Here is a 25,742-nt window from a genome sequence, read left to right as displayed (position 1 = left end):
TCAGATCCCTAGCATGCATGTGAGAAGCTTGGCCTGTTGCTGCCTTAGCTCCAGTGCTGGGGCAGGGAAAAGGATTCCTAGAGCTCACTGGTCAGCTGGCTCGGCAGTCAGTGAGCTCCAGGTTCAAGGAGAGACTCTTTTTAAAAAACAAGGTGGAGAGAGAAGGGGAGAGCGTCTCAGAGGAGGAGAGGCAAGATGCCTGCGGACATGTACCCACGTGGCGTTTTCCAGAGACAAGTAGTTATGATTTCACAAGGTTAGAAATATTGGGATAAAGCTTCTATCATTATCAATTGACTCTGAAATTATTGTATTGGCATCTTGTAAATTGAGCTGTTATAGATACATAAATCTGATTGGTTAATTAAAACAACAACAAAAAAAGGAAAAAAAAGGGTGGAGAACAATAGATGAAGACATCTAATGTTGACCTCTGACCTCTTTGTGCATTCGTAGTCTCACACACATGCATACTCACACACACACACACACACACACACACCTACACACACGTGCATGAGCACTTTCGTATTTGGATATCTGACCCAGGAAGGAGTCTCTGTTGCATGTTTGGTTCCTGCCTTATGCCCACCACTTCTTTCAACTCATGTTTCCCTCCATCCTGGAAAACCTTAAAGCTTTTCACCCATGATACTGATTTTTCTTTTTAATATCTGATTTAAGTACTTTGCTAGTTTTTATATCAGTACAAGTGCATGAACAGCCAAAAGGGAAAGAGTCTTGAGGCTGGAGATGTAGCTCAAGTGATAGACACTTAATAACAGCCCATTCTAAGTCCTGGGTTCAATGCCCACACTGCAAACAAATATACATGCATGCATGCATGCATGCATACATACATACATACATACATACATACATGGATACACACATTAAAACAGAGATACACTAGGGCTGGAAAGATGGCTCATTGGTTAAGAGTATGTGGGGGCTACTTTTGCAGAGAACCCAAGTTCAATTCCCAGACCCAGGATGGGCAGTTCAAAATCATTTTTATTTAATATGCATTAGTGTTTTGCCTGGATGTATGTCTGTGCAAGAATGTCAGATCTTTGAGTTACAGTTGTGAGCTGCCATTTCTGGGTGCTGGGAGTTGACCCCAGGTCCTCTGGAAGAGCAGACAGTGCTCTTAACTGCCAAGCATCTCTGCATCCCAGTTCACAACCTTTTGTAACCCAGGCTCCTGGGGATTCTGACGTCTCTAGCATTTGCAGGCACTTGTGCTGTGTGTGCATACCCGTACTCAATGCATAGTTCAAGATAAAAACAATTCTGGGAATCTTGACATCTATGAAGAAAGATGGTCACAACGGCATGCACCCATACCATAGCCACTCAGGCGCTTAAGTCTAGAAGCTAAAGCCTTTCTTGAGCATAGCAAGATTCCATCTCAAAAACAATTTCTACAGCCATGTGTGCCTGAAGGGTCATAATAGAACTGATAGGAACTAGCCAGTACCTAAGTCAAGCGTGTGGTCAGGACACATCTGCCTTTGAGTGCAGCGTCCTGCCTTCACTTTCTGAGCTGGCTGCTCTAATTCAATGTTGTGATTCTGAAACCGAGCATGTCAATGCATGCATATGTGTTTGTCCTGCCTGTCTCTATTTCCCTGCTGTGGACGCTCTCCCCTGCAATCTCCCTCTAGTCCTTTTTCTCCCATTGGTGATTTCAGGGTCTCTGTTCCTTTGCTGTGAGTTGGTGTCTCTAGAATTGTCCCTACCCTGCCCGCGTCTACGGCAGTTTTCCCAGGTTCAAGGTTCCCCTGGTCATTAGTCTTCTGATGCATAGAGCCCAGTAGACCAAGGTTGACCTGGAAACAGTAGGAAGAAAACTTCTCACATCCCCTTCTCTGCTAGGAACTTTTACCTGTGTCATTCTACGTCTCAGAAGCAGCGCCTGTGATTCTCTGTGGCCATTAGAAAGGGGTCAGGCCTTAAGGACATTAGCCCCTCTTTGTGCCATCTCCTCTGCACCCTCTGGCTCTGCTCCCCTGGGTGGGAGCCCGACTGAGGTAAATCCCAGATGCAATTTACATTGCCAGCCCGGCTGTGTCTGAGAATCTCATCTCTTGAGGATGGTAGCAGGGATGAAAGACAAAGGATAGCTCTATGTGCCACAGACCACTCTGCTAGGCCAGGCCTGAGTGTGACATCACACACTTAATCCCTTCCATCACATGTTGGGCAGGCAGGCCTGGCTACAGCCTCATCCCTGCTTGCGGTCTTCAGTTCCACCTCTCACAGGTCTCCATCGGTATGTCACTTGGGGTTGGAGGAGACCCCACTGGAGGCTCTAAACTTGACACTAAAGGTAGCAAACTGAAAAAATTCATTTACTGTGTAGCCTTTCTTCCCCATCCATTAAAAAGCAAAAGCAAAAAAACCAAAAGCCATGATTCACCCAAAGCTGTCCTGCAATCAGTGGAAAGGTTAATTAGAATCTAGATCCCCCTGCATTCTTGGAACCATTCCCCCAGCCTCTAAAAGGTAGAAGGTAAAGCTGCAGGCTTTGTTATCCAAGGGGATGAGCTAAGAAGGGGAGAACAGCAATTTGTAAGTAATTGAAAGCTGATTAATACAATTAGAGCGCTCTTCTTTACCCTGGCAGTCTCCTGTGCTTTCACACACACAATCCTGATTAGACCCAGGCAGAGCCTGCACCCGCTGACAGTACTGCGGCTTCCCGCAGCGGTTTGCACAGAAAGGTGTTTAAGAAATGCTTTTTGATCCAAAGGGGAATTGGCAAAGAGAAGTGCCTGCTCTGACCATTTCATAGCCTCTTGCCCGAAACATGCCTATCTGCTTCCCAGTCTTATCACTAGAGATCCTGACTAGGGGCCCATGGGCCCACTGAAGCTGGGGTATACCCACTTCCCCTCACTCACTCTCCACAGAATAGGGAAAGTGAAGATAGGAAAGTGCCTTTTGTTTAAGCCCACCCAGACTGAAGGTGAGTGGTACTCCAATAGGGTCATCCACCGGCAGAGCTGTCCCTCACCTGGGCTTCACAGCCTGAAGATGAACGGGAGAGTCCGGGACAGCCCCCCACTCCCATCCCCATCCAATTGCCTGTGACTGCTGGGCCCAGCACCTCAGCACCTGCCTCCCTGGCTGGCAGCCTGTGTCACTGCAGGCTGCCATCTGCCTCACCATGCTGAATGTCTCCATCGCTTGCAGTTTGGATTCTTGCTGCAAACAGCTTTGCCTGAGGGCCCCTTTCACAGGCCCATGAGTGCACTGAGGAGTGGGTGGCTTTGTGGGGACAGGTGGCTGCCTGAGTACCCTACCATCTGTCCCTGGCTTGCTCTCAGCTGCTGTAGCGACATTCCTGGGGGACCTGGGTGGCCACACTTCCTCAGTGTGTTGTTGGTCACCTCCCACGCTGCCGCGGCTCTGTCAAACAGCCCCCGGTCGCAGCTATCTCCTGGCCTCCTACACAGGCACAAGTGGCAGCAGGAGGAGGCTCCTGGCACCCACCAGGTCCCAGAGCAGTTTGCCTATCTGGACGCCCCCACCAGTAGCATCCTCGAAGACAGACTGACCCACTCCCACCTTCCTGTCACTTGTTTGAAGTGCCAGTCTGAGCCCCCGCAATAGGAAGTTTTACCCTGAGATGCCAACAGATCCCAAAGGGAAAAACTTCACCACAACCCCAACATAGTCCTCTGTGGTAACTGTACACACACACACACACATACACACATACACACACACACACAGACACACACACATACACACACACACACACACACACACACACCAGAAAGGCTAATAATGACAATAGATGTTGGTCACATCCATCTTCCTCACAGAAGCCCAGCAAGGGACTCAGGATTTTGTCCCCATGACAGAAGGAATAGCTGAGGCTCAAAGAAAGGTCACTTGCCCAAAGGAGTGATTAATGGAGCCAGGAGTTAAAGCTAGCTGTGTCTTCTTCCAAAATGCACTCTAACAAGACCGCCTTGTAGCCATTCATTCATTCATTCATTTGCTCCTTCCTTCCTTCCTAACTCCCTTGGGTATTTCCTATGTGCCTATACTGTTTCAGGCTCTTAGAAAACAGTAATGAGCAAAGCATCCAAATGTCCCTTTCCTGAGCTCTCATTTAGCACAGGTGAGAAACTTACAGTACAGCGTGAGCAAGCTAGGAAGGAAGGAAGAAGGTTGTCAGGGGCTGCTATTGCTGTAATGGAACACCATGACCAAGCAAGCTGACGGGAAAGGGTTTCTGTGGCTTACGCTTCCAAATCACTGTTTATCATCAAAGGAAGTCAGGATAGGAACTCAAGCAGGTCAGGAACCTGGAGGCAGGAGCTGATACAGAGGCCATGGAGGGATGCTGCTTACTGGCTTGCTTCACATGGCTTGTTAGCCTGCTATCTTATAGCTTACAGGACCTCCAGCCCAGGAATGGTACCACCCATAATGGGTTGGGCCCTCCCTCATCAATCACTAAGAAAATGCCCTACAAGTTTGCCTAAAGTCTGATCTTTATGGAGGCATTTTCTCAGTTGAGACTCCCTCTTCTTTGATGACTCTAGCTTGTGTCAAGTTGACATAACCAGCTAGCACAAATGGCATCATCTGTTGGATACTGAAAAGGAAGCTAGAACAAGGTGGAGGGAGCAGAACTGAAGAGGATGTCACCGTGTCACGCCCATCAGGGTGGCTGTCCTAAAGCAAGCAGTGTTGTTGAGGATGTGGTAAACCTGGACCCAGTCCACCGTGCACTGCTGACAAAAATACAGAACAGTGGGGCTGCTGTAGAGAAGAGTGTGGCAGGTATTTCTGTAGAACTACCCCATTATCTAGCATTCTAGATGATGGGTATTTGCAGCCACTTATTTAGCTGAAATGTCAAGGGTTAAAAGCAGGGGCTCGCACAGATACTGCACGCACATATGCATGGCAGTAGCGTTCGCCGGGGCTGAAGGAGAAGACCACCCAAGTGCCTACAGGACAAGTGGCTAAGTGAAATGCGCTACACACACCACTCGCTTCATGTGGCCTCCCGAGGGAACGACATTGTCACACAGCCTACCACATGGATGAACCTTGAGGTTAGGTGCTGGGTGACAGAAACCCAGTCACACCAGGACAAACACTGGGGGATTGCTCTTAAGAGAGATAGAGCTATCCAGGGAGATGGGAGGGGGATGGCAGGTACCGGTGCTGGGGGCGGAGGGGGGGGTGAGGCAGGGAAGGGGGGTTGATTGGCGTGACATGGGGCGGAGCTTCAGTTTGGGAGGTGACTGGAGCCCTGTGGATGGAGGGTGGAGGTGCAACAGTGTGCTTGCAGTTAACAGTGCTGAACTGTAAGGCTAAAACTGGTTATGGTTGTAGATTTTGTTACCACAGTTGAGAAATAACTGGGCAGGCCAATGTATGTGCCATTTTACTTTTAATGTAGTCATATCCGTGACTACAAAAGCAACTCCCCAAAGTAAAGGGGGTCATTTTGTCTCACCATTTGAAGGTACGCTGTCCATCTTGGCATGGGGGGGTGAGGGGGGAACAGGGGAGGGAGGAGGCAAGGTGGATAGAATTCGAGGTGGCTGGTCACGCTATGTCTGTAGTCAAGAAGCGAAAGAATTCTGGTAGCACCCAGTATTTTTATCAACTTGGACAGCACTGCTTGCATTTAGGATGGGTCTTCCTTTTCAGTTAAGCCTCCCTAGAAAACTCTCGTGGATACATCCCCAGCTGCATCTCCTAGGGGACTCCAAATCCAGTTAAGGTGACAGGGAAGGCAAATGTCACTGGGTCCTTTCCAGAAGGCTGGGTTTCAGCATGGACTTGAGGCAGGTATAATGGGGAGGCTAAAAGGCATCTAAGCAAAGACCAGAACAACACAGTGGAAATCCTTAGTCACATATCATGTCCACAGACCTGAGGCTCCCGACCTTGTAGTGCTGGGGTCTCCTGAGGCAAATACTAGAGCATGGTCCCCAAAGCCTCAGCACTCAGTAGGTCAGCATCGTCCTTTCTGGAGGGGGGTCTCTGGCCCACAAGTCTTCAATTAGTTGTGTCATTTACTGAGTGCTTCAAGTTATTAAAGCAAGCAGTGTTGTCGAGGATGTGGTAAACCTGGACCCAGTCCACCGTGCACCCTTAGGAATACACTCAGGAGCGAACATCACTGGGGACCCTATCATCTGTGAGATTTACCTTGACTACACCAGGGTACATGGTACCTACGTTCCTGGCTGGTGTGACTTCATCCTGATGGTGCATCCCTTCTGGTCCCTCCCACTCTGTCTGTCAGGCCTGTGTGGTCATGGTTTGGCTTTGTCATACCTGTACCTCTAGGGAGTGTCTGAATTTGGTCTCTCTCTTGCACTAATTTGAATAAAACGTGATCCAAGCTTCCAGCTTGTTTTTCAGATGCCAAATGCCGCTGGCTGGCACAGTTGTGCCCCTCCTGCTGGCCAGCTGTCTCACAAATGGGGACTAGGGAGTTGAGGGTAGACCCTTGCTTTAGGAAGTATTTATTGATTTCCTAGTTGGTGCCTAGCCCTGAAGTGACGCCCCATTTCCTTTCCTAAATAAACAATTTGAAACATACACCCCATAGGGCTGCCAAAAAGTCCTTGTGGCCCAGGAAAGCAGCCTTTGCTACGTTCTTCTTGCAGGGTTGACACAAGGCTCAGAGGTGATTATTAGTGTCCCCATTTTGCAACTAGGTGAAGGATCTGGGCCTTTGGTGACAAGTCTAAGGTGGCGCTACCAGGACCAGGGAGCTGTGGTGTGACCCTGGGATGCCTGGTATTGCTCTCCCATCCAGGGGCTTCCTCAATCCAGTAATACTTGGCAAGTTTATATGAAGATGGTTCTGAATTGTGCTGTGTACAAAATAAACTCTGCGTGCATGTTAGATGTCACCAGTACACATCTAAAGACAACCTGAAATTCCCCAAGTTAGACAAAATAGGAAGCTTGAATTAGTGACCCAGAGAAGTCTATAAGATCTTCTAAGGAAAAAAAAAAATGGGATTAAAAAAAAAAGAAGAAGAAATAACCTAATAGAATGAGGGAACAATGAGTAAGGAAGATAGAGGGGCCTCAGAATTAGAGGTTTTCCCAAAAGAAACAAAACAGATTGAAAATGAAGCTTTCACCACACGCACCGTTGAGAAGCATGTCCCAGCATTTAAGACCCCGGTCCTCCCCCACTTGAGAGCTTGGCCACCCAGGGGCCAGTAGTGTCGCTTTGGCTGGGACTGTGTTTAAACACTGGCATATTTGTTGTTCTGGGAATTGAATCAAGATTGAGAAGCTTCTCCGAGAAGACCTGGCTTGCTATAATTGGCCTGTGCAATTTTCTGCTCACAGCCTCTATTCATTTCCTGTGTGCAGCCCACTCCATCTGGGGCCAGAGCACAGCTTCCCCGCCAAACACCACCTGAGCATGCTCCCCGAGACCTGTGGCAGAAATGGGAGGGGAGGTCAGAGCGGATTCAGAGAGATTTAACGATGCTTATGGTTTCAGAGTAAGGGGAAGCATTTTCGAAGTGTTGCCAATCCATGGTATAGGAGACGCTGCGAGTCTTATCCCTGTGGGTTTGCTGAGCTGGTAGGGAACAGCCAAGGAGCATGGAGACAGGCCTCTGGGCCAGAGGGAGGAGATGGTCCTTGCATAGGGGAGGGGCTTACAAGGACCTTCTCACATTCCAGACAGCATGGGCAACAAGGCTACAGAGAAATAGGGCTAGAGTCAGGTCCAGCAAGCCTACCCCTAATGCAGGGGTATAGCCTTTTAGGCTACCACCTTGTGACATTGGCAAGCTCCCCTTGTTTATTATGGGTGGATAATTGTTATAGAAACGGCCCCTCGGCCCCTCGCCAGAGGCTGCTTCATGGAAGCTGGAGCGAGCCTTCTCTCTGGTTCTGAAATAATCCAGCCACAGGGTTTGAATCAGACAGCACCCTCACAGTGCATTTTTTCCCCCTCACTTCAGCAACTGTGCTGGCAGTTGCTAGTCTCCCAGGCTGCTCTGGTTGCTCAGAACCCACTTGAATTGAAGAGGAGGATTGCTCAGACCCTGGGAATTCAGGGCTCCAGGGTGCTGAGCTCAGCTTCCTGCACTCAGGGCCCAGAGGGCAGAGCATCCTTGGGGGGGGGCGAGGGGGAAGTGTCTGCCTTAGTTCCCAGTGTCCTAGTGAAGTTGGGGGCTTTGCAGAGCAGGCATAGAGTGTAAGGAGCCCTGAGTAGAGAGAGATAGCTATCCATCAGGAAGACCCAGGGGGCAGGAGAGCCTGCATCCCAGATGGCTGAACTGGGGTTCAGGGAAGGCAGCAGCATGGTGGAGTGAGTTCTCTTCCTGACTCACCAACAACACATGCAAGCACACAGTGAGTTTTAAACTATTATCCTCCAGACTGAAGGGAAAGGATGGCTCAGTGGTCGAGCCCTTGCCTGGCTTGCCTCAGACACAGAGCTTCATCCCCAGCACCACCAATAAAGGGAAAGAAAGAAAGTGTTAGTCTTCAAAATGCAAATGTGCTAATGGCCCCTGGGAGGGGTCTCAGCCTCTGGTTAACACCTCAGGAGCTGACACTTTTTGGAAGCTGAGAGCTACTGAGTTGTCTAGGGAGGGAGGGAACCAGTCAGGGGAAGGGAGCTGACAGCTCTGCCCAGTGGCCCTGGTTCTCCCACACCCCTCCCGTGGGTACAGACTCCAGTTTGTGCCGGAACACTGAGGACCCTGCGCAGGAGGGAAGGCTCACTTGGGAGGGGGGAAGCAGCCTGTCTCCGAGAACACTTGGTTTTTGCCACCCCCCTGCCCAGCTCAGTCTGAACACACAAGAGGTGGTTGATAAATGCTATCTGAATAATACCAACTGCTCCCTCTCTAGAGGCAAGAAAGCAAGCAGCAAGAAAAGATGGCTACCTTCACTCTATCCAAACAAACAAGCTACAACAGAGTGCAGCTTAAAGGTGGAGGGCTGGGAGAGAGTCCCTGCCTGGCGCACATAAGGACCCATGCAAAACAAACAGGGTAGAATGACTTATAATCCCAGGGCAGGAGAGGCAGAGACAGGAGAATCCCTGGGGCTCACTGGCCAGCCAGTGGGGGAACTCTGTTTCACAAAACAAAACAAAACAAAACAGGGTGGCCAGAGCCAGCAAGATGGCTCAACGCGTAAAAGCACTTGCTGCCAAGTCTGCCCATTCAAGTTCAAATCCCCAAACCCACATGGTATAGGGAGAGAACTGACACCTGCAAGTTGTCCTCTGACCTCCACAGGTGTGCTGTCACAATAAATGTTTTAAGAAAGGCAGCCAGTTCCCTGGGAACGGTATCACACCTGGGGTTGGCCCTCTGACCTCCATGCACACATGCACATCTGCAAACACAAGTGCACCCATACATACGTGTACACGCACACAGTCACACAGACCCAAGTCTGGAGGTGGGAGAGAAAACAACAGGGTGCTTGTGACATTGGCAAGCTCCCCTTGTTTATTATGGGTGGATAATTCCCAGCACCCACAACAACAGGATGGACAGCCAGGGCTACATATGAGGCCTTGTCTTTTTTTTTTTTTTTTGAGACAGGGTCTCACTGTATAGCTCTGGCTGACCTGGAACTCATTATGTAGACCAGGCTACTCTCAAACTCAGAAATCTGCCTGCCTCTGCCTCCCTAGTGCTGGGATTAAAGGCATATTCCCCATTGAGATAGTGTCTTTAAAAAAAAAAAAAAAGAAAAGAAAAATGAAAAAGAAAAGCAAGACAATTAAGTATGCAAAAATGGCAAACCCACAGGGTTTTAATTTTCTTAGTTGTTGCAGATAGATGATTGACTGACTCACTGATTGATACAAATTATATACGTATAACTTTTTGAATATTCAGAGCAATTTTGTTTTATCACTTACATTATAATAGAAAAATCCATCACCATGAGGAATGACGTTTTATTTGTAGCTGTTTAGTTTTCACTGATACAGCCTGGATCTTTGGATTCAAGTTTCCCCGTTGTTTTATAGCTACTGTTTAAACGTAATTTCTTTTATATTATTATATTTTGTAGCTCTGTTCATGTCTGCGATGTAAACTGAACCCTGCCTTTTTTTCTCTTTGAGCACTGAGTTTGCTGGCACCACAGTCCCCTCCCCCACCCTCTAGCTCTGGAGCCTTTTATTTGAATCCCTGGGCCAGCTGAGCTACCCCAGATTTGAGCTGTGTTTTTCTCTTGCTGATTGGTCCATGGCTTCTGCTCGGATGGAATCACAGCCCCACTGAGTGAAGAACAGAGAGGATGCCATACAGACCCTAAGAAGGGCAGATCCAACCTCTTCCACATGTGGTTCTGTGGTCCCAAATTCGGCCACCAGGCCACATGCCCGACTTTATACTCTTGCTCGGAGTGGGGGTGGGGGGAGAAGCCCTGAGCAAGATCCAACAAGATGGCTCAGCTGGCAAAGGTACTTGACACTACTCCCGATGATCTGAGTTCCATCCCTGGAACTCACATCATATAAAGAAAGAACTGACTCTTGCATTTGGGCCTCTGTCTTCCACACTCAAGCTGTGGCACACCCTGTGATACATAAAATAAATAATGAAGGTGTGGTTTTAATTTTTTAAAAGGAGATCCTGAGGGGCTAGAGAAATAGTTCCATGATTAAAAGCACTTTGAACCTGGTCTACAGAGTGAGTTCCAGGACAGCCAGGGCTACATAGAGAAACCCTGTCTCGAAAAACCAAAACCAAAACAAAACAAAAAAGCACTTTGTACTTTTACAGAGGACCTGAGTTCAGTTCCCAGCACCCACATCAGGCAAGTCACAGTCATCTCTAGGGGATCCAACACCCCTTTCTGGCCTCCAGGAGCACCTACACTCACATGCCCACATGCATGCATGTGCAGTCGGGCATGCACACATACAGAATATGTGAGTTAAAATACATCTTTAGCCAGGCGTGGTGGCGCACACCTTTAATCCCAGCACTTGGGAGGCAGAGGCAGGCGGATTTCTGAGTTCAATTAGAGACCAGCCTGGTCTACAGAGTGAGTTCCAGAACAGCCAGAGCTATACAGAGAAACCCTGTCTTGAAAAAAAAAATCTTTAAAAAAAACTGAGCAATTCTGTTAAAACCCACCCCACAGTGTCCCCTTAGGAAATCAGAGTCTCTGTCTGACTTGAACAAGCCTGAAGGCTCGTGGGACAGCAGGTAATTCAGCTGTTGGGACTGTGGGGTTGGGGGGGCCTGGCCTGATTTGAGTGACAGAGGATTTCTAGCAGAAGAGAACTGAAAACAGATGTGTCCTTCCCATCAGCCCACCCCCACATGGGCCGCCATGGTAGCCAGCTTCCCGTTACTATAACAAATAGGTGCTGTGATCACCCTGGGAGGAAGGAAGATTCGCAGTGGCTCGCCATTGTGATCTCAGGCTGTGATCAGACAGCCCTGTTGCCTTTATGCCTCTGAGCAGGAAGTGATAGAAAATGAGAGAGAAAGGGGCTGCAGACCCACTATCCGCTCACCCTACTGATCTGAAGACCACCTACTAGGCCCCACCTCTTAAAACTCCCCCCACTTCCTAATGGCACTGTGGGCTGGGAGACCAAGCCTTTTAGCTCGTGAGTCCTTGAAGGGCATCCAAATCCAGATGGCAGCAGGCCCAACTTGACACTCTTTTTTTCTCTTTTTTTTTTTTTTTTGCTTGTTTTGTTTGTGCTCTTGATACTCAGCAATTAGTTCTCATCCATGCTGATGCCCCAAGATTTTGCACGTGGAAGCAGGGACACAGGTGCATTGTAGAGCACGCTCAGTGTCTCCTCAGACTTGCGGCCTTTTCTGGACAGGTGCACACAGGAACGACATGGAACGCACCTTGTTGTTCTCCGTGTGTGCTCTGTGGTTCCATCTCTGTGGCAGGTTTCTCTGAGTGCCTGGGGTGCTTCCAGAAGCCCCATCCCCAGGTGAGCGGTCACGGTCACTTGTGAATGGTCATGGCATGTTCTGACATAACGCCCATGTTGATGGCAAGTACAACTTCTGGGTCACCTCGTTGGGAGAAGGGGCCGGGTTCACCATGAGCAGCTTTGCCTTTTTAAGGTTCGTTTCTCTCTATTTGTGTGCATCGTGTGTGCATCTGTGAGTTTATATATACCATGTGTGTGCAGGAGTCCCAGGAGGTTAATGGGTGTTGGATCCCTTGGAACTGGAGTTACAGGCAGTCTTGAGCCACCTGAGAACCAAAACTTGGTCCTCTGCAAGAGCGGTATCTGCTCTTAACTTCTGAGCCATCTCTTTAGCCCCTCCCTATGGCTTTTCATATTCAGTTTATCAGCACAGAAACCTGGCCAGAAGACACTACCCAGCAGCCTCAGGAATAGTGTGCCCTCTCCAGCTGTGGGATGCCCCGGGCCTTGCTCCTCCTCCCTCTAGCCTCTGCTTAGCTCACCGGCATCTCTGTGCTTCCTTCTATCAAAGTTCCTGGCTCCTGGTGGCTGGATGGGAACGGCAGTGTGCCAGGGGTTCACATCTTCTCCTATCTTGTTCTGCTTACAAAAAACCATTTCAATTACTGCATCCCTCCCCTCTCCTGCTCTATTAGCTTCTCTCCCTGAAGCCACATCCAGATTCCGTATTCTGGGCCAGACACTCCAGCTCCCCACATGTGACCTGCCATGCAGCCCAAGGATTGAATAACATCAACATTCAATTACAGGCCCGTTATGCTTTCGCTTTAATCAGAGGAATGCATGTGGTTTAGAAGAGAGAGAGAGAGAAAAAAAAATTCCAATTGTTTGGCCAAGTGTCAGCCAGTAGAGGAAGCCGCCCACCAGGCCTCCCTCACCTAGCCCGCGGTAGCTGGCTGGTGTTCACGTGCTGGGTCTTGTCATGTTCCTTGTGATTCATCAACACAAGATGCCCGATCTTGACTCACGCTGTGAGGGGTGAGGAGTCGCCTGGCTTCGACTGCTCTGTTTCCTCTCTCGCCTCCTAATTTTTGATCACTTTAATATTTTTAGCACTTTAATTACATTTGTAATTTTCTGTGATATTGCCTCCCCACCCCCACTTCCATATCTTGTATCCCCACCTTGGCCCTGGGAGCTTTGGCCGTGGATTCTCCCATCCCTCCCTCCCCATTGCTCACGTACCTGCTGTTAATCTTCCAAGCTCAATGACTTGTACCCAGGTCCTAATTTACAGAGGTGCCTGAGTGATGCCATGCAAAGATAGATTTATTCCTTACAGATTGTGAGGGATGGGGCCATCAGGCTGCCCAGGGGAGGTGCTGGCCACAGTGGTTTGGCTAGCTTGAGTATTCCCAGCAGACCTTAGGCCTTCACATGGGCTTCTTGTCTGGCACCTGGGTGGAAGACACTAAAGGAAGAGAAAACACGGGGTTGCTGCTCATGTAGTTCTCATCCTGAAGGTTTTGGGGGGTGGCTCCAGGTGGTTCCTGCTGTCTCAGAACTTCCACCCACCAGGAGACAGGCAGGTACAGAGGCGGTCATGGTGCGGCAAGGTTCTGCGTCTTGCAGTGGAAAGAGATGAGGCTTGCTTTCTCTGGAAAGTTCTAGATAGAAGTGATTTCCCGCTAGTGAAATAAGAGCTCACTGGGAAAAGGGAAGAGGAATGTCTACAGAGATTTGAAGGTAAAAAATAGAAGAGTTTAGGATGTGCAAAGTAGGGAAAACAGCTGTGTTTGGCTGCTAGGTATGGGGAGGGTGCAGGAGGCAGGGCTGGAAAGATTAGCTTGTCAGGTAGCTCCTGGGGAACCAGAGCTCACTCAATCACTTGCTTGCTCACTGTCTGTCTCTGTGTCTGTCTGTCTGTCTGTCTCTCCCTTTGTGTATATATGTATGTATGTACATGTGTGTATATGTGTGTATGTATGTATATATGTATATGCATGCATATGTATGTTCAAGTCAGATTAGGGCAAGCCAACTCTCCTCCACCATAGCAGGTAGACCTTTAAAGTGAACACAGCATAGAAAGGGCCATATTGTCACAGGTCATTTCCTGTTGCTTTCGAGGCTGAATCAGCCTGGAGCTTGTGCAGCAGGCAGAACATTCTCCTTGAAGGCCCATGCTTTGTTTGCTGTGCTTTATCTGTTCATTCTGTTGACCACTCACATAGTGGATTTCTCATTAGGTTTGGGGATGGCTCAGGCACAGCCTTGCCCTTGAAGAGCTCAGCGGCCCAGTCAAAGAATAGACAAAGCTGCACATGAAGGCACATACCTTTAATCGGCACACTCAGGAGGCTGAGGCAGGCAGATCTCGGAGTTTGAGGCCAGCCTGGTCTCGATAGCAAGTTCCTGGCCAGAGAGCTACACAGTGAGACCTATCTATTCCTTTGTCTCAAAGGAATAGAGACAAAGACAGAGACAGACACACAGGGCATCAGGGGTCGGGGGCCGGGGGCAGACAGGCAAACAATAGACAAGTGTGAACTCCAGCCTAGTGATGACCTGTCCCAGTGGTATCCTACTGCCTTGGAAGCAGAGCAAAGGGGCCTTGATTCTGCAAGATCTGGCATGAATGACTTCCCAGGGGAATGTGGATGCCTTATGGGAGGGAGACCTGGTTGCAGGTACTACAACTGTTAGGAACAGCATATGCAAAGGCCAGATGGCCATCCCCTTTATTTGTGGTGAGGCGCAGAGAGTATGGGCAAGCCAGTGAAGTCAGTGAGACACAACAGGAACACCGAGATATGTAACCCAGGTCATACCAGTGAAGGGCTAAGCAATGGGCAGCCCGGAGTTCTCAGCCTCCCTTCTTCCATCCTTGCCAACAGTCACTTCCCTAGACTGTCCCCTTCCTTCCACCAGAGCCTGGGCAATTACCACCTGCTCCTGCCACTGCTGTTTAGGAAATGCTGTGATTAGCGATTGTTATTGTGGTAATTAAAATTCCCTGGGAACATCTTGGCTAATATCCATCAATATCTGCAGTCAGGTTGGCTGTGAGCTGAAACAGTAACGAAAACCTAGAAACCCAGCACAAAGCAGTGGTACCAGGGAGCATTAAATGCAGCCAGACTCCCCCCCCCCCCCACACACACACCCAACACACACACATGAGCACCATGGCAGCAGCGTGGGTCTTTTCTCATTAAATGGCATATTCAAGGCTGGCTGCTTTGCTGGCCTTATCATGGCAAACCACACATGGAGAACAGAGTGCAGCTGTACAGCACTCTCAGCTTCCCAAGAGGGGTGAGGGTTAGACTTCGAGAAGGGCTTGTCCTGCCCCTATCCTTGGGGAGGGGCCAAGTGGCGGTGCAGTGAGTGATGGGCATGGGCAGAAGTCACATGATTGGAAGCCATTGTTGGGCAGGTTGTAGAGTCAGGCTGCACCAAGGCAAGAGAAGGACAGGATGTGCATGGTGAGGCACGGATGCAACCTCACCACTCACCTCGCCAGGCCTGCTCAGCCGTGTGGAAGGTGATTCTCAAAACCCTGACAATGTGTTTGGTGGACATGTGTGCAGGCACACCTCCTGTGCTGAGTAACAAACCTGTGTGGACCCTCTGGGGAGGGGAGCTCAGGAATTGCCTCTCCCCACACTAGTCCAGTATCCCAACCATTCTGAGTGGCAGGATAAGCCATGGGACCATCCACCTGGATGACAGAATCTCTCAGGAATGACGTCCCATTGGCTGGCCTAGAGGGTTGTGCGTGTGGGCATAGATGCTGGGAAAAAGTTGATATAAGGTTTATACAGAGTTTGGGGGGAGTTGAATAACCCCCCCCCCAAAGACCCCTGACACCCGCTACTCAGCTCTGTACTTTGGATCCTGTGTCCTTCATCACGTCTTCACAAAGCGCTCTGCTGATGAGAGTATGTCGGCAGGGAGGTGGAGTGGAGATTCAGAATTGTGGTGGATGGTACGGCCGAAGCATGGGTTCTGGTGGCTGTACTGTGCCAGGGAAGAGAAAGGGAAGGAGCGGGCACCGTCAGGGAGATGCCTGGGGGCTTGATCTCCATCAGCACACTTGCTTGACACTTTCCCTAATCGCTCTTTGAATTTGAAATAACAAGCCCATTTGCCCAACGAGGACAATAAGAAACTACCAGGCCACTTCCTAGTCTGGGAACATGGCACAATGACAGAGCACTTATCCAGCATACCAGACCACTTCCTCAGGAAGGTGACTGGCCCTGTAGGTTAGGATATGTTCCAGAAAAGTACTCACACCACCAATTTCCTTGTTTAACTGAGTAGCAGCTATTCAGTATTAATGTGTGTTAGGAGCTTGAAGGACCAGTGGTGAGCAGATGGCCATGGCTCTCCTTCCTGGATGATAGAACCTGGTGGGGGGGGAGACAGTTGCAAATTAAGGACCAGCCAAGGGGTACAGGCAACCCAAGTGTCTATGGACAGATGAGCATTCGCTATACAGAATGCTGTGGGATACAGACACACAGTGGGACCATCACAATCCTCAAATGGAATGCTGCAGCGTGCACAGGCTAGCTAGCTTCTAGATGCTTCCACTAACAGGAGGTAGCTGAAAGAAGCAGACTCCGGGAGAGGAAGTAAAGGCTGGCTGCCAGGGGCTCGAAGGCAAAGAGAGGGACAGCAGGGTGCCTCTGTTGTCCAACCTGCAGCACCTACATTTAGTGACCTCAGGACATGGCAAGTGTACAGACTCAGGGTACCTGACCCAAAGTCCTTGCCCTGAATGTTTCTGTGCACATGACAGGTGTTCTCCTTCCCGGGGCATCTCATCCGAATGTGTGTGCGTGCCTTAGATCTTGGAACATGATCTGAGGCTGTAGCCAACCAGTATCTGATGAGTGTATTGTGAAGAGACCTAGCCCTGCTCCCAGGAGTAAGACAGTGGGAACAGTCTCGGTACCCTCAGCAGGGGCTGGGTTCATCAGGCTAAACCTGAACACGGCCCACCGGCTTCTGGAGGAGGCAGACAGATGCTGTAGTGTTGGTGGGGACCATTTCTTTATTAACACAGAGTAATTGTTATGACACATGGTGGGGAAGGGACCAGCCTGGATACCCGAGACAGTCTGAAAAACAATACAATGTTGTGTTGACTTTAGGCGAGTAGCTGAACTTGTTGAAGCCTCGATTTTCCTATGTGGAAAATGGGGATTGATAACAAGCTTCCTCAAGGAACTGTTGGGCCATATGACCTGGGAGGGGGAAGACTTTCCATTCTTGCGTGTTGTGGATTAGACCAGTGTGTACATTACTGTTTTCTGTTATAAAATGCAGAGATTTCTTTGGCTCCCTTCTAGGAATTGGGAATTCCTAGAGCTACAGTGCCTGTGTCTGGTGAGGGCCTCCATGCTGTGCCATGGGGCAAGGTTTGTTTTTACATTTTTGTTTCTCTATTTTGTGTGCAGGATGCACAGAGAGGAAAGAGGGCCGCTTGTGTGAGTTGGTTCTCTCCTTCCATTGTGGGACAGGTTACAGGTGGTTGTGAGCCACCATGGGAATTGAACTGGAGTCTTCTGCCAGAGTAGGAAGTGCTCCCAACTGCTGAGCCATCTCGCCAGCCCCTGAGTTCTAAAATGGGGTGTGTGTGAACTCAGGTGCCACAGGGCATGTGGGGAAGTCAGCAGACAACCTTGTGGAGTCAGTTCTCTTCTTCTATCTCCTATGGGTTCCATGGATTGAACTCAGGTTCCAGCAAGGGTCTGTCTTTACCTCCTGAGCCATCTTACTAGACCAATACCAGACCCCTTTTTCTAGGGATGGGACCCAGAGCCTGGCAGATGCTTAGGGAAGCACTCTGCTGATGAGAAATAGCTTCAGCCCTCTTTTTGGTTTTTGTTGTTGTTGTTATTGCTGCTGTTGCTGCTGCTGTTTTGTTTGAAACAAAGTCTCACTAAGTTACCCAGGCTAGCCTTGAACTCACTCTAGCTTAGACAGGCCTTGACCTAGAGATCTTCCTGCCTCAGGCTCCTGAGTTACTAGGATCACAGGCCTGTGATCAGACTCAGCTGCCTCCTTTTATAAAGCCACCAATGCCACCATGGAGGACATACCCTTAGGACCTCATCTGATCCTAATTGTTTCCCAAAGACCCCTCCACCAAATGCCAGCCACAGAGATCAAATCTTTCTTCTAAAGGAATTCAAACCACAGTGGTTTCCAGTCTAGAAAAATCAAAATTCAGGTGTTCTCATGGGGCTCCATAGAACATCCCTCCCTGTCTCTGTGCTGTGTAAGAGACTGAGCTAGTGTTATACCCAGTTCTTGCCCAGCATACTTAAGGCCTTGGGTTACAGCTCCAGGCACCACCTAGGAAACAAAACCACAGCAGAGCCATCCAAAGCCAGGCCTTTCTGCCCTATAGTGGTGGTGGTGGTAGGCAGTAGTTGAGTGATGCACACAAGGCTTATGCTGTGGAATCAGAAGTCCTATGGCCCACTCTCCAGAGCATAAGGAGACCCCTTGTCTACCTGGAGAACTAACTGTACTTCCTTCAGCAAGAACAGGATGTGGTCAGCCTATTATTGGAGTTGAATTTCTGCAGCAGACGCCAGGGTGGGAAGGGAAGAGGGTGGGTGGGTGAAGTGGGATGGGGAGTGAGGGAGTACAGGGTAAGAATGGGGTAGGGTAGCCGGGCATGGTGGCTCACACCTTTAATCCCAGCACTTGGGAGGCAGAGGCAGGTGGATTTCTGAGTTCGAGGCCAGCCTGGTCTACAGAGTGAGTTCCAGGACAGCCAGGGCTACACAGAGAAACCCTGTCTCAAAAAACCAACCCCCCCAAAAAGGGGGGGTAAGGTGCAGGGTAAAGATGGGATTAGGATACAGTGTGTGTGTGTGTGTGCGTGCGCGCACCTGTGTATGTATGTGTGTGTGATGTGCACACATGCCCATTCATGTGCAGAGAGGGGTGGCCAGGCAGATTCTAAGTAGGTAACATGGTGTGGGTTTTGCCCTACTGGAGAATTCTGTGCACATTTGTACTTAAAAGTTCAGAGAAGTCCTACCATGACACCTTAGTTCATCTTAGGGCTTCCCAGATGTACATGATCTGGGATGGCGTGCTTGCTCTCTGCCTCTCTCCCTTTCCTCCTTCCCTGTCTTCATGGTCAGCTGACACTGGGATTTGGGTTCTTCATTGTAAATAGGATATTTGGCCCATAGATGATAGCTCTATTTATGCTTGTCACATAGGGTTACAGTAGTGATTGCAGCCATGGCACATATGGATGGCTGTCTTGTACCTAGTACAATGCAAGGCTTTGAGGTTTTAAGTCCACTCATGGGTCTGATCCTCCTGGCCACTCTGTGAAACAGCACCATCCCAGACATACCTGGTGGTGGGGAAACTGAAGGTCCAGGAGACCTGTGTGTCCACATCACACAACACCTGCGCAATGGCCCCAGGATTGACTCTGAATGTCTGTGTGGCACCTACCAAGACTGAATTATCTCTCAGAAGGTGACCCCAGCCCTCCCTCACTCCCCCATCTCCTTACTCAATACCCTGAGCACATTCCCTTCCTAGGAAAAAAGATTATACAGCCCTTGGCTGTTTCTGAAGTAGGCATTAAGGGTTTGGGGGTCTTATCTCAGCTACTGCTCTGAATTCTAATCTGAGGCTCTCGGAGATTCCAGTGTTTTCCACGTCTGCATAGAAACCCTCCAGGGAAAGCTCCTAGATCTTGTGATATGGCCTAGTCTGGCTGTTCCTTAAGCCCCCTGCCACCCTTCCAGATACTATGATATGGCCTAGTCTAGCAGTTCCTTAAGCCCCTCTCACCCTTCCCAGAGCTCGAGGGGAAGGCCCCTACTGCATGCTGGACCCGGCGCTGGGCACTCCCAGCCCACGGAAATGATTTTGTTTCAACCAATGAAACAAGCAAAGCTCAGAGAGGCTTATGTTCACCCAGCACTCCACAGCCAGTGCACATGGAAGCCGCAGTTGGTTCTGCCTTGATCAAACAGCAACTTGATTCATTTGATTCTTCTGCCCTTGATTCTTCCAATGGGGAGCAAGAAGAGAGAGCCAGGGTGGCCATCCTGGAAATGACAGGGCGCAGAGGGATTCCCAGAGGGTTCCTGGCTGTCATTCCTATCCTGGACAAGAGTGGGTATCCTCAACTTCTAGGGATCCACCCAGCTTTCTGGGGGTACCCTTCTCAACCAACCCCAGGGTGATCTTGTCACGTCTTCCTATATCAAATCTTCAAGGGGAAGAGATAGGACCCAGCCAGTGTCATCTGCTCTTCTCCTGCACCAGCTCTGAGAGGCCATGACGACTGTGTGGAATAGAGGGCTCTCGTGGGAAGACCAGGGCCTCAAAAGCACAAAACTGAGGCAGAGAAGAAGGAAGAGACACTGGTTGTACTCTGGAGGCAACCACACCAAGCCCGAGGCACTGTAGTATTACTGGGCCTCTCTGCTGAGGGACAGTGATAGGAGCCAGAGGGACGATGGCTTAAAATAGTGAGGGACCAAGAACATTCTCCTTGAGAAACTGGGACCTGGGCATAGGATCATGGGAGGCTCCAGGACTGGCAGGCCCTGGATGAGCTGCTCACAGCTGCTTGAGACTGGATAGGTCTGTCCTGTTCAGCCTCAACCTCCATAGACAGAGAAGATGCAGGTGAGGCAGCTGGCAAAGAGATCCCAGCCCAGGTGAATGGGAATGGTCAGCTGCTGAGCATCTGTGTGCTGGAGGTGGGAAAGGGTCAGGCTGGGCAGGAGGTAGCTAGGCAGACTCTTGGATTCTGGTGGGTGATGGGCCAGACACAGGAGTGATAGATGGACGGGTGGGTGGATGATGTTCATAACATTCCCTACAGGCTCTAAGGTGCTACCCTGCTGTGATCACACTGTGCAGAGAGAAGCAAGAGAAGGTGATAAAATAGATGTGGAGGTGAGCTAGGCTTGGCAATACACACACAGGTCTTATAGAACTTGTGAAGTGAAAGCAAGAGAATACCTCGGACGGACGGATGGATGCATGAATGGATGGATGGGTGGATGAATGATGGGTGGATGGGTGGATAGATGATGGGTGGATGGATAGATGGGTGGGTGGGTGGATGGATGGATATATGGATGGATGCAGAGTTCACAGGACTTACTGCAATGTGTCCATTCTCGATCAACTCTAGCCCATTGACTGACTAAGGAGAATTCTCATTTGTACTCTGTCCCACATCTCACTTTCCTGTCCCCATCACATCACTGATAAGCAGGAAATGAGGAACGGTAGGCCTGCATGGAGAGAACCACACAGGGAAGGGGGGCGGTGCAACTTCCTGTACTCTAAGCACATGTCTCTCCTTCACAGGTCTGGAAGAGGTCAGGGGCCTGGTTCTACAAAGGGCTCCCCAAGTACATCTTGCCCCTGAAGACCCCTGGCCGGGCTGATGATCCCCACTTCCGACCTCTGCCTGTGGAGCCCACCGAAACACAGCCTCCGAGTGCTGAAACCAGCCGTGTCTACACATGGGCCCGAGGGAGAGGTAAGAACCCTGTGCCCTCCATGGGACTCCTGTAGTCCTCAGCCCCAACGTGTTCCCGAGCAGAGAGCATCTCTGACCTCAAACACAAAGTGATGGCTCACTCTACAGAGACACAGCCACAGGGCCCTTTGGGAACAGCTTGCCCAGCAGGACAGTAACTGGGGGTGGGGAGGCAGGAGCAGCACCGTGGCTCTGTGTGGATAGGATGCCTTTTGTCTGCTTGTAGTGCTGAGGATGGAACTTGGGTCCTTGCGCTAGGCAAGCATCTTCCAGTGAGCTGTCCCCAACCCTCGGTCAGTTGGCAAGGGTTTTCAGATCATCTCTCTCATGCAGGCCCGAGGCACATCTTTACCCCACCTGTTTCATTTCTCAGGAATGGGAGATCCTGGGTCCTAATGAACAGGGTGACTTGGTATCTGTAGTGACTATCCAGAGATGGGTGTGTGCCCCTCTCTGACTGGCAGCCACGGCCTGTGCCACTGCGATAGAGGCTCTGTGTAGCTCTGTGCTGCTCCTGTTTCTGGTTTTCATTGCAAATTTCCTGGTCTCACACAAGCAGCAGGGGGTTCTGAGTGGATGGATATTCAATAGCAGCATCTTAAAGCCACATAGCCTGAGGCCCAGGGTGCAAGCCAGAGCTGGGCTCCAGACCGGGCCCTTCCCCTTGGGTCTGGCTTCTTCTGCCCTGTAGGGGCCACACTTCACAGGGCCAGAAGGGTGAGGGGACACCTGCTGGTGGCTTGTCGCAGAAGAGGTAGCTCAAGATCACAGGCCTGGCAGCAGCTTTGGAAGGGCTTCGGGAGGTGACCCGACTCTCTTCATGTCGTGTGCTGTTTTTTTTCCTTATCAAAAGGGTAACACATGTTTGTGATAGAAAATTAAAGGTCACCAAACAGCAGGTCCCAGGAGATGAGACCCCTGTGAGTCACCCTTGCAAACAGCCATGTTAGGTACTGGCTGTCCCTTCTCAGGTAATTTTCGTCCTCGTGTCACTTGGCGCTTTCACAGCTGTCCCTCCTTGCAGCTGTGCCTCCCTCCATCCTGATGCCTGCAGCTCTTCCTGGCATGACTCAGACCCATGTCTAGCTTTCCCTGACATCACAAACAAGTGTGGGGGGTGCAGGGCTGAATGCAGGTGGACCTGGCCTGTGGAGTCCTTATAGGTAGGGGGTCCGAGGGGAACAGCCCAGTTGGGACACTGCCTCACAGGGAGGTCATAGCCACTGAGCCTGACCATCTTCCATCCTGTCCCTGTCTCTGGGGACATCCTTATCCCACAGTCTAAAGAAAGTCTGAGGTCTGTGAACAGACGCTAATGGACCAGCAGGTTCAGATGGTTGCTATGGGTGCCTATGAAAAGGCCCGAGGGACCCAAGTGCCCATTGTCCTCACTACCCACCTGCTCCCAATCAGCACACACACACACACACACACACACATTGCTCATAAACATCCACAGGCACACACATGCCTACATGCGTGTAGATTGGCACATATGTTCACACACACACTCACTAGCAGACCTGTACCCTGGGCACACAGTACTCCTGGCACATCCTCAGCTGTGGAGACGCACAGGGGAGGAGGCCAGTGTCCCCACACACTTGGAATTGGCAGGCAGCCTAGAAGCTCTTCCTCTGAGATAACGAGGTGCAGAGCCTTTAGGCTGCTACATCAGGCCTGTTGGAGGCCTATGGTTCCTGAGTGACTTGATGCAGGGAGGGACAGCTGCTAGTGATCGCATCTATGCCCGCACTGAGAGAGGCCACTGGGGTATGTGGTGCCAGGGTGGACAGAGCTAAGCTCCGAAGATGAGCTAAGTGGCTGCAACAAAGGAGGAGAGCCCAAGAAAGAAGGACAATGGAGAGTAGAGTCATGTCAGTGCAGAAACCACAGGGCAGGGCTGCAAAGAACCTGATAGCATGTGTTCTTCAGCCGCCATGGCCTGTTGCTGGGCAGCTTCTGGGCCCTCTCAAGTCAGTCTCTGCTTTCCAGCTGAGGGCAGTCTCCTGGCTGCCTCAGGTCTGACCATGTCCTCACAGGGCACAGCTCTGGCTACTTTACCTGTGTGAGGCTAGACCAGCTCATGTGTGGGAACCATCCTTACCTAGTCTTGAGCTATGGCCAGTGATAAGGGACTTTCCAATCCCTCCCTACATGGTAGCTCATGTAGCCTCAAGGTCCATGGTAGCCTGTGGTCAGGGCTCTATCACACCTGCCTCAGGGAATCCTGGGAGCTGGCAGAGGCTGCTGATCTGGCCCCTGTGTAGCTGTTGACTCAGTAGGCAGCTGTGAGAGTATACTGAGGCCTGTCTCCATGTCCAGTCCTCTGATGACTGGATCCCCTTGGCACTTTCCAGCCCTGAAAGTAACTTCCCCTCCCCCACCCTCACCCACTGCCATCAAGTGCCCAGGGGCTCAGCAGCTAGCTATGCTCACGGCTGTGGCGGTGACCCAGGACAAGCTAGAGCATGTAGCTGTCCAGCACACAGTTGGGCTCACTGAGCTCAGGGGTCAGAGTAGCCATCATGAGGGTACCATTCCTACAGTGTCCTGTGGCAGGGCCGCATCTGTCCTCAGCAGGCCAGTACCTTAGCACATAGCACTCTGAGTAGCACAGAGGAGATGCTCCACAGATATTTGAGCAAGTGAGTGAGCCATGCCTGATTCTGAGACTACAAAAGAGGCTGGCAGGAGCTTGGGGTGGGGTCATCACATCACAGTGCCTCTGGTTCATGAGATGCTAGATGGACCCAAGAGATGTTGGGTGGCTGATAAAACCAACTACCCTCACAAGGAAGCTCTCTTCCTGGCCCCGGGGCTTCAGGAACTCCAGGTCACTGTCCCCTCCTGCCCACAGTTCTTCCCACAGGCATGGAGCTGAGGCTAGCACCATGTCACCCATGTGACCCTCTTCCCTACCCTTATTCCATCCCCACACCCCAAGCCTTGGGCTCTAGCACTTAGTCCTCCCTCATTTCCTTTCTTGTGGCCTGTTGGAAATGTAGGGGTAAGCAATAGATTATATATATAATGATTCTGTTTCAATTTGTGCGCGGGTCTATGTGTATGTTCTTTGTGTGTGTAGGCACACACATGCCAGGAAGGCTAGAGGTCTACTTTGCGGTGGGTTCTCTCCTCCCACATTTATGTGAGAGGTTGAACTCAAGTCACCAGGCCTGTGAAGCAAGGCACTGAGATACCTCACTGGCCCCAAGCTATGAACTTTTCAATATACACAGGGATCTAGGAGTTAATTGATGTTTGCAAGATAGGCGCCTTCCCATCTTCCTCCATGTTTCTCTTTATTAATTTTTAATAATATAAGAACACAAGTTAAATAATTCAGTGAGGAATGAAAACCAGTAACCTCTTCGATTTGTCCTTACACCATAGCCCTTGACCAAATGCCCACTGAAGTTAGGCATTTAAATTTGCTTTGCAACAAATATAAACAGGCTCTTGCCTGTGGACCTGCCATTTTTTGCAATTTTGTTTGTTTGTTTGGAGACAGTCCTACTATGTGGCCCTGCTTGGCCTGGAACTCTTTGTGTAGACCAGGCTAGCCTAGAAATCACAGAGGTTCGACTGCCTCTGTCTCAGATGACAGGGGCAGCCACACAGGGGCCAGATGTGCCAGGCCCTGTTGGAAAAATGCTGTAGGGTCCTTCCAGGCCATTGGATCTAGATTGTGTTTCACTTCAGTGGATGAATAAAATCCCCTGAACATTATTGGATCATGTTTTCGTTGCTCTTTATCAACAGACTTTAGTGTTGTTTCTGGATTTTGCCTAGAAATAAATATTCTTTAGACCTGTAATCTGCAAACTGAAGCTCCTATGTCTGGGGGTCAGGCCATGTAATGACCTAGTCACACCTAGTCATTTCCACTGTGGGCACTCTGGCCAGACTCTTTGCTGCCTGTGATGCTGTTGACGGTTATAACCATGGCCAGTCTCCAGGGAGGAAAAAGTCATTTTACTGTTTCTATGCCCACGTCTGAGTATGTCTTCCTATGTCTATTATTTATTGATTTTAATTCAGATGTCCTGTTTTCCACATTGTTTGTTGAAATGCTTTCATTATGCCACAGATGCCTCTGGCCCAGGAGCTGCTAGGCAGGGGTTCTCAACCTGTGGGTTACTACCCGGGGGTGGGGGGGAGGTCACCTAAGACCATTGGAAAACACAGATACATACATTATGATTTATAACAGTTGCAAAAACATAGTTATGAAGCAGCAAAAAAAATGTTGGGGGTCACTACAGCATAAGGAACCATACG

At 50.1% G+C, this 25,742-nt stretch overlaps 1 protein-coding gene across 3 annotated transcripts in view; it reads left to right on the top strand.

The window, feature by feature from the left end:
• Window positions 1-25,742, top strand: part of Rph3al (rabphilin 3A like (without C2 domains)) — a 136,428-nt gene that overhangs the window by 92,366 nt on the left and 18,320 nt on the right. For all 3 annotated transcript variants that reach the window (XM_029484108.1, XM_021176264.1, XM_029484107.1), the window contains one exon: window positions 21,284-21,458. In XM_029484108.1, coding sequence (XP_029339968.1) covers window positions 21,284-21,458 — 175 coding nt within the window. The remainder of the gene's footprint in view (window positions 1-21,283; window positions 21,459-25,742) is intronic.

This window comes from Mus caroli, chromosome 11 (assembly GCF_900094665.2).
Source record: "Mus caroli chromosome 11, CAROLI_EIJ_v1.1, whole genome shotgun sequence".
NCBI classification, from domain to species: domain Eukaryota; kingdom Metazoa; phylum Chordata; class Mammalia; order Rodentia; family Muridae; genus Mus; species Mus caroli.
The sequence above is the reverse complement of the archived record's forward strand: the minus strand, read 5'-3'. Positions and strand labels throughout refer to the sequence as shown.